The 12,247-nt window shown below is 35.2% G+C and overlaps 1 protein-coding gene across 4 annotated transcripts in view; it reads right to left on the reverse strand.

The window, feature by feature from the left end:
• Window positions 1-1,620: 1,620 nt before the first annotated feature.
• The window catches only part of GABRA1 (gamma-aminobutyric acid type A receptor subunit alpha1), a 61,647-nt gene continuing 51,020 nt past the window's right edge, over window positions 1,621-12,247 (reverse strand). For all 4 annotated transcript variants that reach the window (XM_043596603.1, XM_043596585.1, XM_043596594.1 and 1 more), the window contains 2 exons: window positions 9,702-9,904; window positions 1,621-4,506 (listed from right to left, as the gene is read on the reverse strand). In XM_043596603.1, coding sequence (XP_043452538.1) covers window positions 4,195-4,506; window positions 9,702-9,904 — 515 coding nt within the window. In that variant the 3' untranslated portion in view covers window positions 1,621-4,194. The remainder of the gene's footprint in view (window positions 4,507-9,701; window positions 9,905-12,247) is intronic.

Consider the following 12,247-nt stretch of genomic DNA (forward strand, 5'->3'; position numbering starts at 1 on the left):
CCTGATAAATTCTGAATCATCTTTTAAAAACTAGCTCAGCTAACACATTGATTTGAAGCCTTCCCTCATACCATTTCCCGAGTATAAATTCCCCATACCTTGTACATTTATTGGTAGATGTACATCTTGTTTAAAGTGTTGTAACTTTGGGTTCCCTTGGATTCTCTATGAATTATCAACTTTGCAAGATCACACAGTCATCTTCATTTCTGTAATCTCAGTACCTACCACAGTATCTGAAGGTTTGTAAGAGGTCTCAAATGTTAGATGGTGGTTAAATGGCTAACAACACCTAGTGCTGGCATTATACCCCTAGTCCACTGACAAACTGTCCAAGACCACTTCAATTCCTCTGACATTTTAAGTTTTATCTTGGATATTATTAGTTCCTCTAGATAAAAGCATGTACCTTATGAAGAGTGCCAAATTAGCCCTGCCATTTGTCTCTTAGCTTCCTCTACTTTTCTTACAGTATTTATATTATTTTCGCCTGATTCTCTTCCTCCCCTATCATAATTTCAATTTCCTAAAGGAAAAAGGCCATGAAATATTTATGTCTCCATCCTATCATGTAGCACAATACTTAACACAGGTTAGAGACGCAGCAAATGTTAGAGAATTTAGTTTAATTAAATTAACATTTGGAGTTTATTTGACTGAAATGTGGTTATAATGTAATGAGTCAGATGATTGTTCTTGTTGGTCATCAGAGTTGGATAGATTTTAGAAAACTCCAACAGAAGGTATTAACAAACAGATATAATGAAATTCAAACAGATGGCCAACTACCATGCCAAGTTCATTCTTATTTTGATACCTTAGATAATTATTATGGTGAGCCCTGATATGCATATATTTTGATAGCCAAAATTATCATCATTCACTACATTCATTTTTGTGAGAGCCAATAAATCAATGAATGTAATAATTTTCCTAGTATATTTGGATTGAATAAGTAATTTGGAGGATTTTTAAATGATTAATTTTGCTAAACCCTGAATCATTTTTTAGGAAGATTATTTGTAAAAATACAATTTATTTTGTTTTTGCTTGGCCACCATCTGACACAGAAAGATTGTGCCTCACATAGTCTTATCTGTGGAAACCAAGTACATTTTTATGCCTTACACTGAAATAATTTTTCTATTGTCTTTCAAATAGTTATAAGTATTTTGTACTTTAATCTGACTTTGTGGTTATAGAAACATTGAGGAATGTTATAGTTCCAGGGGAGACTTAAAAATACAGTGCTCAGATTCCTCCCTCCAAAAATGAAACCAGTCTCTACGAAGTAGATCAGAAAACAAATGTGCTGTATTGACAGTCGATACTCTATTATCAGTTCAGCGTTTTGATTCTGTTCTATTTATGTTTTATAAATTTTAAGTTGACGTGCTACTGGCAGCATCAGATACCGGGTGTTTCATAACTCCTCTTTGTAAAAGTGATTCAATTAAAACCACAGTTTAGAGTCATACTATTTATACATGTTCAAAATTCTTCTCTGTACCCGAGATTCTTGCTAGCACTTGGCACTTTTAGGTGCTCCTATGTGAAAATGTTTAAAACGAGTCGTTGGTAGGTCCTATTGATAATATGAAAAGAGAGTCAAGCATTCCATTTTGTTATTGAATAATGTTAGCTTTATTGTTATAATAGAATACAGTATGACATAAAATTAAGAGCTTTTGCTAAACTCTGTAAAGCAATACATGCATCTGCCATAAACAACCTCGATTCATGTTAGGTTTTATTGCCACTTCACTGCACTGAGGTGCAATAAACATTCAGCGTCATCTTTTAAAAAATGTTCCTGGGAATAAACAGGAACTGTCCTCTATAAGAGTGTATCTTTATTTTCAAGGAAGACTTAACTAGTATTACATGGTTTAGCAAAGCACTGTAGAAAAGCTACATAGAATAATTTATCTTTGATAAATTGTGCAGTCAATTTATACAATAGAATACTATCCACACACACTAACAAACTAAGAAATGATAGAAATGCAATCATTGCATAGCAGAAAGCAGACTAATAAGAAATATTCACATCTAATGAGTAAAATACAGACCAAATGTTAGGCGTGAGGATTCTGGAAGATAAAATGCTCTTAATAAACACATTAAGTTAACGCCGAAAAATAACAGATATAAACAGCAACACGGATTTTAGAGCCATATATATATATTTTTTTAATTTTCTATACATGATATCTACACATGATACCAGAGTATGAAACGTCCTTGGTTCAGTCTTTATTGGCCTAGCTCATTGAATTTAGGCAGGACCAAATCAAACAATAAAGCACATTTAAAAAGAAAACCAGAGTTTGCTTAGGAAAACACAAACTGTGTTTTTTCCTACATCATTGGATAGCAGCTTTTTGAAAGAAACATTGCTCAAAAGTTGGATATGGATCCCAACGGACTTATTTGGCAATTATGCTGATAGGTTTATATGTCGTAGCATTTTAAGTGTGGTTAGACTATGACCTGTGGATTCTGGATGCTAATTTTAAACATCTCTGAAATTCTGTTAGACAAAAGGAGACTTCAAAAATACCATCTGCATAAATATTCATCTCTAAAACTTCTGGGAAGTAATGAAACAGACCAGAATTTTTATAGGGAGTATTAATGGACCTCCTATAGTTAAAGCCCTTACATAGTATACCTACAAATATATTGCTACAGTATAAATGAAATGTAATAATGTTACTCAATAAAAGCTATTTCCTGTACATTCTTTCATGTATTTTTTATATTTAATGCTACATATGGTACAACACTTATTGAAATAATTGGTATCAGCAAATATAGCGATAATATACAGTTGATCTTCTAGCTCCAACTAATGCTTTTCCATTTTCTATTTTACAAGAGCCTAAAATAGGGAAATGTGGCATGACTTGAGCAGATAGCAGCTGATTTACTACTGTACCCCAGATAATAGTTCGAAATTACAAGCTTTCTCTACCTAAGTAGACTTTATATTTTAAATTCCATCTGATTCCCACAGGCTGTTCTGTTTTTAATGCAGGCTCTAAAGGTATTTCCATATAGCACTTAACAACATTCTAACAGCTAAGAGCGGTGAGTCCTACACAATATTTTAAGAACACAACTTTAAAAAAGTAAAAAATGTACAATCTCATGCTGTATATTTACATATATAATTTGTTTATATAGTCTATATTTGTTTACTAATCATAAATTTCAATCTAAAGCTTTTAATGTACTGTTATATAAAATAATACATTCAACAATTCTAGAGCTTGCAAAATAGGTTTGCCTCTCTAAAAACATCTTCATAATGAGTATCAAGTGATTATTGGACCCATGTGCTATCTGGATATAGACAAGGTGGCAAAGGGAATATTTTTAATTGTTTTATTTCATTTTTATTAATATTTTTTTTAGTTTTTAGTTTTTATTGAGTGTATGTCTCTGTTAAAATGATTTCTCATTGAAGCAAGTGGTAAAAGCTCAGATGATGATGAAGTAGCCTATTTAAAGCATTTCTCTTTTTTGGATTAAATGCTTAAGGAACTGTACGTTTGCTTATGCAATCTCCATGGATTCTAAAATAGCATTTAACAGCAATATAATGCACTAGCCATTTTTAAAAGGAGGAAAAAAATTGGGATCTTTAGCTTTGGAAACAAAGTGTTAAAGCTATACATCCGTTCAAAAAACAAAACAAAATGTAAGCACACTGTAGTTTGTGCAATAAAGACATAGATTTTTAAAATTGTCATTAAACATTTATAACGTATTCTTTGAAACACCTCCACATAAAAATATTTTTGACATATACAGTGTCTTTTTTTTAGAATATTTGGAAATAAATATCTACAAATGACCTGGAGTTACAGACTTAAGTTTTATTTTCCTTCTACTTTCCCTCATAGCTTGGACCTCCTTCCCCACCTTTCCTCTCTGTTTCATTCTGTCTCCTTCTGTCGTGATTTTTCTCTCTCGCTTCCTCTCTCAGAATCCTGTCTCTCAGCTGTATGTTCTGCTTTGCTCTGGACTGCTGGACAGGGGTCTGTTGTTCTCGTATGAATTATGGAAATAAGGAAACCTTCAAATTCTTTAAGACAGAGGCAAGAAAGCAGATGGGAATCACCGCGTTGAGAACAGAAAGCAATTCCCAGTGCAGAAGACTGAACAACGGAATGTGAATAGAAGGACTTATTGATGTGGGGTGGGGGCTTTCAGCTGAGGCTCTCTGTTTAAATATGTAGCCCAGTAGACCAAGTTAAAGATTCCGAATAGCAGCGGGAAGGCTATTCTTGACAGTCGGTCAATTTTGCTGACACTGTTAAAGGTTTTCTTGGGTTCTGGTGGTTTTGTTTCCGGCTTGACTTCTTTGGGTTCTATGGTTGCACTTTTAGCAATCGTGGCTAAGCCGGGGTCACCCCTGGCCAAATTCGGGGTATAGCTGGTTGCTGTTGGAGCATAAGTGTTGTTTTTCTTAATGAGAGGATCCTTCACTTTCTTTGGCTGTCGAAGGAAAGAGTAAAGGCATTTTGTTCAGTAAACTGTGAGAAGGAAGTTTATAAGTTGCTGAACAAAATCTATACTTTGATTAACATGTAAGAAATGGAATGTATACCTACTTTATTGAGACAAATTAAAAATGCAGACACAAATGCCCAGTTATAAGATTGAAAAGTTTGGGCATCTACTATACAGGATGGTGATTATACCTAGAGACATACATATACTTATACATATCATATATTATGATATACTAAATACATATCATATACTTGAATGTTGCTAAGGCTAAGTCTTAAATGTTCTCACCACAAAAAAAAAAAAAAGAAATGGTAACTTTGTGATGGGATGGAGACAGTAGTAGGGTAGGGTAGGGTAGTAATGACTTCATAACATATGAATGTATCATCAATCATATCAACTACATGGTATACCTCAAACTTACACAATATCATGTGTCACATATCTCAATAAAGCTGGGGGGAAAATGAAGACACAGTATTTTCCAGGCTTCCCTATCAAGAGGTAGAGTGATGTGATGCCATGTTAGGAGCCTATCCTCAAGAAGCTTTGCAGCCTCAGCATTTACCCTCTGAAAACATTACTGCCTCATGAATTAGCTTGGACTAGAAAACTGAGTGACCAGAGACCATGTACAGTGAGAAGCCCAGTCCCAGTGTCAGGCCCCAGATGAGTGAGAGGCCATTGTGTATCCTCTGCTCCTGATAGAGTCTCCAGTTTACTGCAACCATGTTGGTAAGCCCATATCCTCCTAATAGAAGTACCACCAGGTTGTTCCCAGCCCCACATGCCTGGAGGTTGCTGTAGGTCACTAAGTTTTGAAGTGTTTTGTTTTGCAGCGATGAGTTGCTGAGACAACAATTATTTGCTCCTTCTCCCCAGGTTGCAAGTGGGCAAATGATAAAAGTTATTCAGGGTATCTTGAAGCCAATTTCTTGTTCAATGTCAGCGGCTTGTCAATGTTATCTGCACAACTGCAGCATTTCTTGGGGTTTCTATCATATAGACATTTCCAAAAAATGAAGTGGATCATTGTTCACAGCTATGTGGTCTGATATACTGTCATTAGCCACTTGTGACTATTGAGCACTTGAAACATCGCTACTCTGAGATGTGTGTAAGTATAAAAATGTGCACAGGATTTTGAAAGCCTAGTATAAAAAAAGGAAAAGAATGCAATATATCTCTTTAATAATGATTTTTATTGTTTACACATTATAAAGATGCTATTTTGGATATATTGGTAAAAGCATATTACTAAATCACTAAATTCTACACCTAAAACTAATATTACACTATATGTTAACTAACTGGAAATTAAATCAAAACTTGAAAAAGAAAACAAAAAAAAATTAATTTCCCTGATTTGTACTTTTGAAAAAAGCTAATAGAAAATTTTAAATTATATACAGCATTCACATTTGTGGCTCACATGTTTCTGTTGGATAGCAGTAGTTTAGAAGAGTAGTTCTCATTCTTTTGTGCACACGAAATCACTAGTTAAACATTTTTAAAGGGCAAATATCTTGGGCACAATCTCATATTTTGAATCAGAAAACCAGAAGTGGAGTCTGGTTACTGATGTTCCAAAAAGGTATAGAGAATACTGATGAACAGCTAAACTTAGTCAACCAGACTCAATGTTCTCTGAATAATCCGCATTTTTATTATTGAATCAGAATAAAATTTTACTACCAAAAGACCTGATGCTCTTCACAAGAAATACTAGTTAATTTTAACAGGTTAATTTCTTTATTATCCAGCCCTGTGATGTCTCTGTTACCTTTTCCCCTCCTTCAAATCTGTAAACATTACATTAGGACAACAACAGAAAGCCCAGAAATTGTTTTTTTCTAGTATTACATCATAAAAAGTAAGGCCACTCACTCTAACTGTACTCCTATTTTATAGTGAAGACAGATTTGGTTAAGCTTTATGAAGAATGACAGAAAGTTCCATAATTATTTGTACAAAACTGAGGCAAGTAAAAGTAATTCTCTCTTTCACTGTCAAAATGACTACAGGTCAAAAATAGATATGGTTTAGTAAGTTACACAGAGAAAGACAAATACCACATGATTTCACTTATATGTGGAATCCAAAAAACCAAAACAAATGAATAAATAAACACAAAGCAGAAACAGACCCACAAATACAGAGTAGGGTAGGCAAATACAGAGGGGGGAAGGCAAAATGGGGAAAGGGGAGTGGGAGATACAGGCTTCCAGTTATGGAATGAGTCATGAGAATAAAGGCACAGCATAGGGAATATAGTGAATGGTATGATAATGGCATTGTATGGTGACTTGGTAGCTACACATGTGGTGAGCATAGCATTAAGGTGTAGAGTTGCTGAATCACTATGTTGTAGGCCTGAAGTAATGTAACATTTTTTGTCACCGTACTAGAATAAAAGAAAGATATGGTTTGTTTCAACACAGTTAAACAGCCAAACTGAACTTGTAATAGTCCATTTCTTAAAAAATAAGAATTCTAATATTACAGAATACAAGCATGCATGTCCTTTAGATAAAATGTATATGTACTCTGATGTTGAAGAGAGGCAATGGGTTCCAATCTAACCAAAACTTGTTGAATGACAGACATCCTATTAGATAAGCTGAAATGGGTAATCAGCAACAAGAATAATTCTTGGAGGAGAGTTTATATTATTAATAGATTTCATTTCTCCCAGTGCCAAATTATTATAGTACTCCAGCACTAGAATACTAAAATTTATCAAGTTAAGTGCTTTTGTTTGCAACATCAAGTTGAATAACGTATTGAGAAATATCTGGTTGGCTTATCAGGAAAGAGCACTTAACATTTTTTTTAAATTTTTAAGAACGTTAAGCTCCCCATATTCTCTAAGAAGCTGGTGTTTCTTTCAGCAATTTAGTATATGAGAATGGATCTTAAGCCGGCTACTGAATGTTGACTTGATAATGTGATGACTTATGGAAATTTTCTTTTTATTTTCAAGTTATATTATGTTAGAGACTGAAATTTAACTCTCCTGATCATAGAATACACTCATCTGGTCATACAAAAAATATTTTATTCATCCTCTCTGAATGTCAAAATGAGACCTGGGTCACATTGTGATCACACTCCCTGTAATAAGCAAATCAAACTGTCAAATCCCTGGGGAAGATTTTTACAGAGGCATAGATAATTTACAGAAAATATTGTCTTTCTTCTTAGGATGATAGATAAAAATGATTCGCTGATAAATATATATGTGTGTGTATATATAGGTAGGATATGACTATACCTATATCTACATTTGTATACTGAATAACAGACTATAGACTGATAGAGATTAGAATATTTTCATTAAGACACAGGACTTGGAAACCTAATACAGCATCAGACAGAGATAAATATAAACTTACCTGTGAGCTCAACCAATGCTGCAACCTAAATTCTATGTTTTCCAGACCAAATGCATGTAACAAATCACTAACAACCAATACTGATGAGCCAGAATCAGAAAGACACTGGTCTCATGCAGCAAAGTATTAATACAGAAAAGCAATTTTTTCCAATGTTTGCACATCACTTCAGTTGCATATCACCCACGTTTGCATATCATTAATTCTGAAGAACTTTAGTAGACTATTCCAGTGATTCTAAGATGTGCATTTAAAAATTGTTCACATCTATGACTCTGGGCTATGTCTTACGACTGGTAGTGTCTTATGATTACCCATCTCTATGTTTGGCTCTCTCTCCTTTGGGCTGCTCTTCTTTTCTAGGACAAATGGAGGCCATCAGTGGCTAAAGTAAGTATTTGACAATTACTCTGTCTTCACTCTTTTCATTCCTCTCTCCAACTGGTAAACACAATCCCTTTGTCTTATCTCCTCTCTCTACTGAACCTGAGCCAAGGTTCTTGGTTTGAAAATTCAGATTTTTTTTTTAATACTTGCCAAGCATGTTTCAAGGGAAGGCAAATTTTGAGGGTGTGGTTCGGGTACTGTTGGCTGCCACAGTGCATTCTACACAGAGCCTTCCTTCGCTTTTACCTATGTAGGAGAGCATGGGGGTGTTCAGCTGATTCATCTGGGGTAGATCTAAAAGGGCTTTTACTTGGCAGTAGATTTTCTTTCATATGCATATATTAATGACTCATCTTATAATCAGTAACACTATAAATTCATTTAAATACGGTAGATGTTTCCACCACAAAGCATTCCTTTTTCTAGTACATCTGTAGAGCTATGAGGAAAACACCATTAATTTCTTTACTATAGACCCTTTCAGATTCTTGAATATATTGTGACTCTGTGATATAGTATACACCATTATATAAGTGTATTCAACCACACAACTTTATTTTTAGGGACTATCTCATGAGATTAGTACTCTGAGGAACAGAATTTTGGGAAAACTACTATAGAGTGAATTCTTCTAAATTACTTCTAGATGTCTTACAATCTCTGTGTCTCTGACTTTGACCTTCTTTCTACCATCTGAAGGTTCACCTGCATTTTGACATGCTTTACTTTCAAGCCAGAGAAGTAGAAATATCCTCCTTTCATGTTCTTTAAAATACACTCTAGAATAGGTTCTAATTTAGAAAAACAGTAATGAGCTGTACTTGATAATTTTCTACAAAGAAGAATTTTTCTGTGATTTCTGTGTATGATCCTTAAAGCAAAACTCTAATTTGGGGAAAGAAACATATTTATTGCCCCTTGCTTTACTGAAAATTGGAGATAATGCATCTCACAAACTCAATTCCACTGAGGCATTATAGTCATAATATTTATGACCAAGGTGATTAGACTCAGAAAACGACCAAAAGGCTATGATTTTCAAATTCTAAAAATTATCATGGTATAGCTTTATTTGCTCCTAATGTCAGGTTGATTAAAGCTGTTCTCAAATCGATGGAGGGCACAGGAAAGCATACTTGAGTAGAAATGTTCTCCTTCATCTCTCTATGATCTCCTTACTCTACTCTGCTCTGCCCATCTGCCCACTTAAACAACCCCTCTCTTTAGCACTACCAAAATTACCATAGCACATAGTCATTGATGATATAAGAAACAAAGAATCCTCATCACCCTGTCTCTGCATTCTTCAGCCATTTCCCAAAGTCTGAACATGCCATCTCACAGGGCTAATAAGACATACCAGTGATGCATTACAGGGGATCTTAAAGCATTTACCTTTTCTGGAACCACACTTTTGCCATCCCATGCATAACCTCTCTTGGTGAAATAATTTACTGTGGCAAACTCGATCAGAGCCGAGAACACAAAGGCATAGCACACTGCAATGAACCAATCCATTGCAGTTGCATAAGCCACCTTTGGAAGGGAATTTCTGGCACTGATACTCAAAGTTGTCATGGTGAGCACAGTTGTTACCCCTGTAAAAAGAGAAATTAAGTGAATTTGTAGGTTCATACTGCAAAATTTGATCACTGGAGGCCAACCTACTTGTGCAATAGGTAACCAACAGTGCCACAGATACAGTGGGTTGTTGTTGTTGTTGTTGTTGTTTTTTAATCATCCCATGTTGGTTTGGGATGAATGAGTTTTAATACAACCCCAGTGTAGTGTATAGTTCATGGTATGGCAGTATTGAGGGGGATCTCTTGGAGAGATAAACTGCTCTGCTACCGAGAAGCTGTTAATAAAATCATGAATTCCCTTAAACGGGCACCTTGAACAAGGTGTCCTGGGCAGGGAAGGAAACAATACTGTCTCACTGTCCCCAACACTTTCAAACAGAAAGCATAGATCTTCATTGTCTCTGATCCACAAGAAATTGTTGTATCCTCATCTCTGTTTAATATTCTATCTGCATATCCTAAATGTATAAACCAAGAAGCTAGTAGCTTCTTGTTAATCAATAATTGATAGATAATTGAATTATTTTAGGCTAATATTTTGTTACATTGTTAACTTTTCTGCTTTTATACTATTTTCCCCCTAATTCTAAAATAGCTCCTCTTTGGGGCACCTGGGTAGCTCAGTTGGTTGAGCCTCCTACTCTTGATTTTGGTTCAGGTCATGATCAAACAGTTCGTGATTTCAAGCTCTGCATTGGGCTCTGTGCTTACAGTGTGGAGTCTACTTGGGATTCTCTGTCTCCCTTTCTCTCTGCGCCTTCCCCACTCACTCTCTCAAAAATAAATAAATAAACATTAATATAATAAAATAAAACAGCTCCTCTTTTGAAGAAATTCCTGAAATAAGTTGCATGTCATTTGCTTGACGTTATACAGCTCAGAAGTGGCAAGACAAAAATACGAACACAAGTTTGTCTGATTCAAATGTCCACAATATTTCCCCTTTTTTTGGTAATGCTGCCTCATTTGCCCGATTCTGTGAATCCATTCCTAGTGATTAATGTTACCTATATTCAAAGCAGTTTTCAAGCCAGTTGTTTTTAGCTTATTTAGACAATTATGAGTTGGTATGTGAATGATATCCATTAATGTTCATTTAATAAATTGATACAATCAACCTACTATATGCAAAACCCTATAACAGAAGCATTGTAACGTACCTCTTAAGCCATTTGAAAATGTATTAAAAAACTCACAGTAGTCCCATAGGGGTGGCTCAGGCTGCATGATATGGAAAGACTTCTAACCTCTTCCAGTGACTAGTCCCAACCTTACCACTTACTAGCTCTATGGCCTCAAGTAGGCAAATTTACTTGTAGGGACCTCAGTCTCCACATCTGTAAAAGGGGTGATTTAGATTTCATTCTCTCAACTATCTATAATTGTTAAAATTATCAGAGAAACTTCTGTACAATTTTTCACAAGATTAGTTGAGGATTAAATGTAATAATAGGTAAAAGAATTTTAAAGATGGTAAATTATTTCCATGGAAGATACTGTCATCTCATGTCTAAAACTCATATCTATGATTACCCTTTTGGATTAATATTTAGAGAATCAGCAGTGTCACACAGCTGGTAGGTGACTAATTTTTCTAAGCTGCTTTAAGCCATCCAATATTTCCTAGTTTTCCATGAATTTTAAGGTAGATGATCTTTGTAACTATGTTAGGGAGTGATAAGATTAAAAAGAAACATTGAGACTTTTATTAAATCATATTTCTTTGATACATGGTCACAGATATAGGGAGCAGACTTACTCTAAATTTTGGAGGTGTTACAGAAAGTTCTGGGGAATTATCTGTATTATATAACCAACAAATGGTTTAAGAAATATTGGCCGGTAAACAGTTCTTAAATTTACATATCAATATTAACTTGAGCTAAGAGCAAAGTAATTAAATGTCAGTATTTGAGGAACTGAACAACCCAGTTCAAATCCCAACTCTGTAACTGCTGAATGACCTTGGGAAAACTGCCTCACAATCCTGAACTTTTTTTTTTTTTAATTTTAAGGCTTATTTATTTTTGAGAGACAGAGAGCATGAGTAGAGGGAGGGCCAAGAGAGGGAGACACAGAATCCAAAGCAGGCTCCAGGCTCTGAGCTGTCAGCAGAGTCTGACACAGGGCTCTAACTAATGAACCACAAGATCATGACCTGAGCTGAAGTCGGACATTTAACCAACTGAGCCACTGAGGCATCCCTGTTGTCTTTTTTAAAAATTATCTCTTTTTGGGGCACTGGGTGGCTCAGTCTGTTGGGGATCCAACTTCGGCTCAGGTTGTGATCTCACAGCTTATGAATTTGAGCCCCACATCGGGCTTGCTGCTGTCATCATGAAGCCTGCTTGGGATCCT

The sequence above is a fragment of the Prionailurus bengalensis genome, chromosome A1 (assembly GCF_016509475.1).
Source record: "Prionailurus bengalensis isolate Pbe53 chromosome A1, Fcat_Pben_1.1_paternal_pri, whole genome shotgun sequence".
Classification (NCBI taxonomy): domain Eukaryota; kingdom Metazoa; phylum Chordata; class Mammalia; order Carnivora; family Felidae; genus Prionailurus; species Prionailurus bengalensis.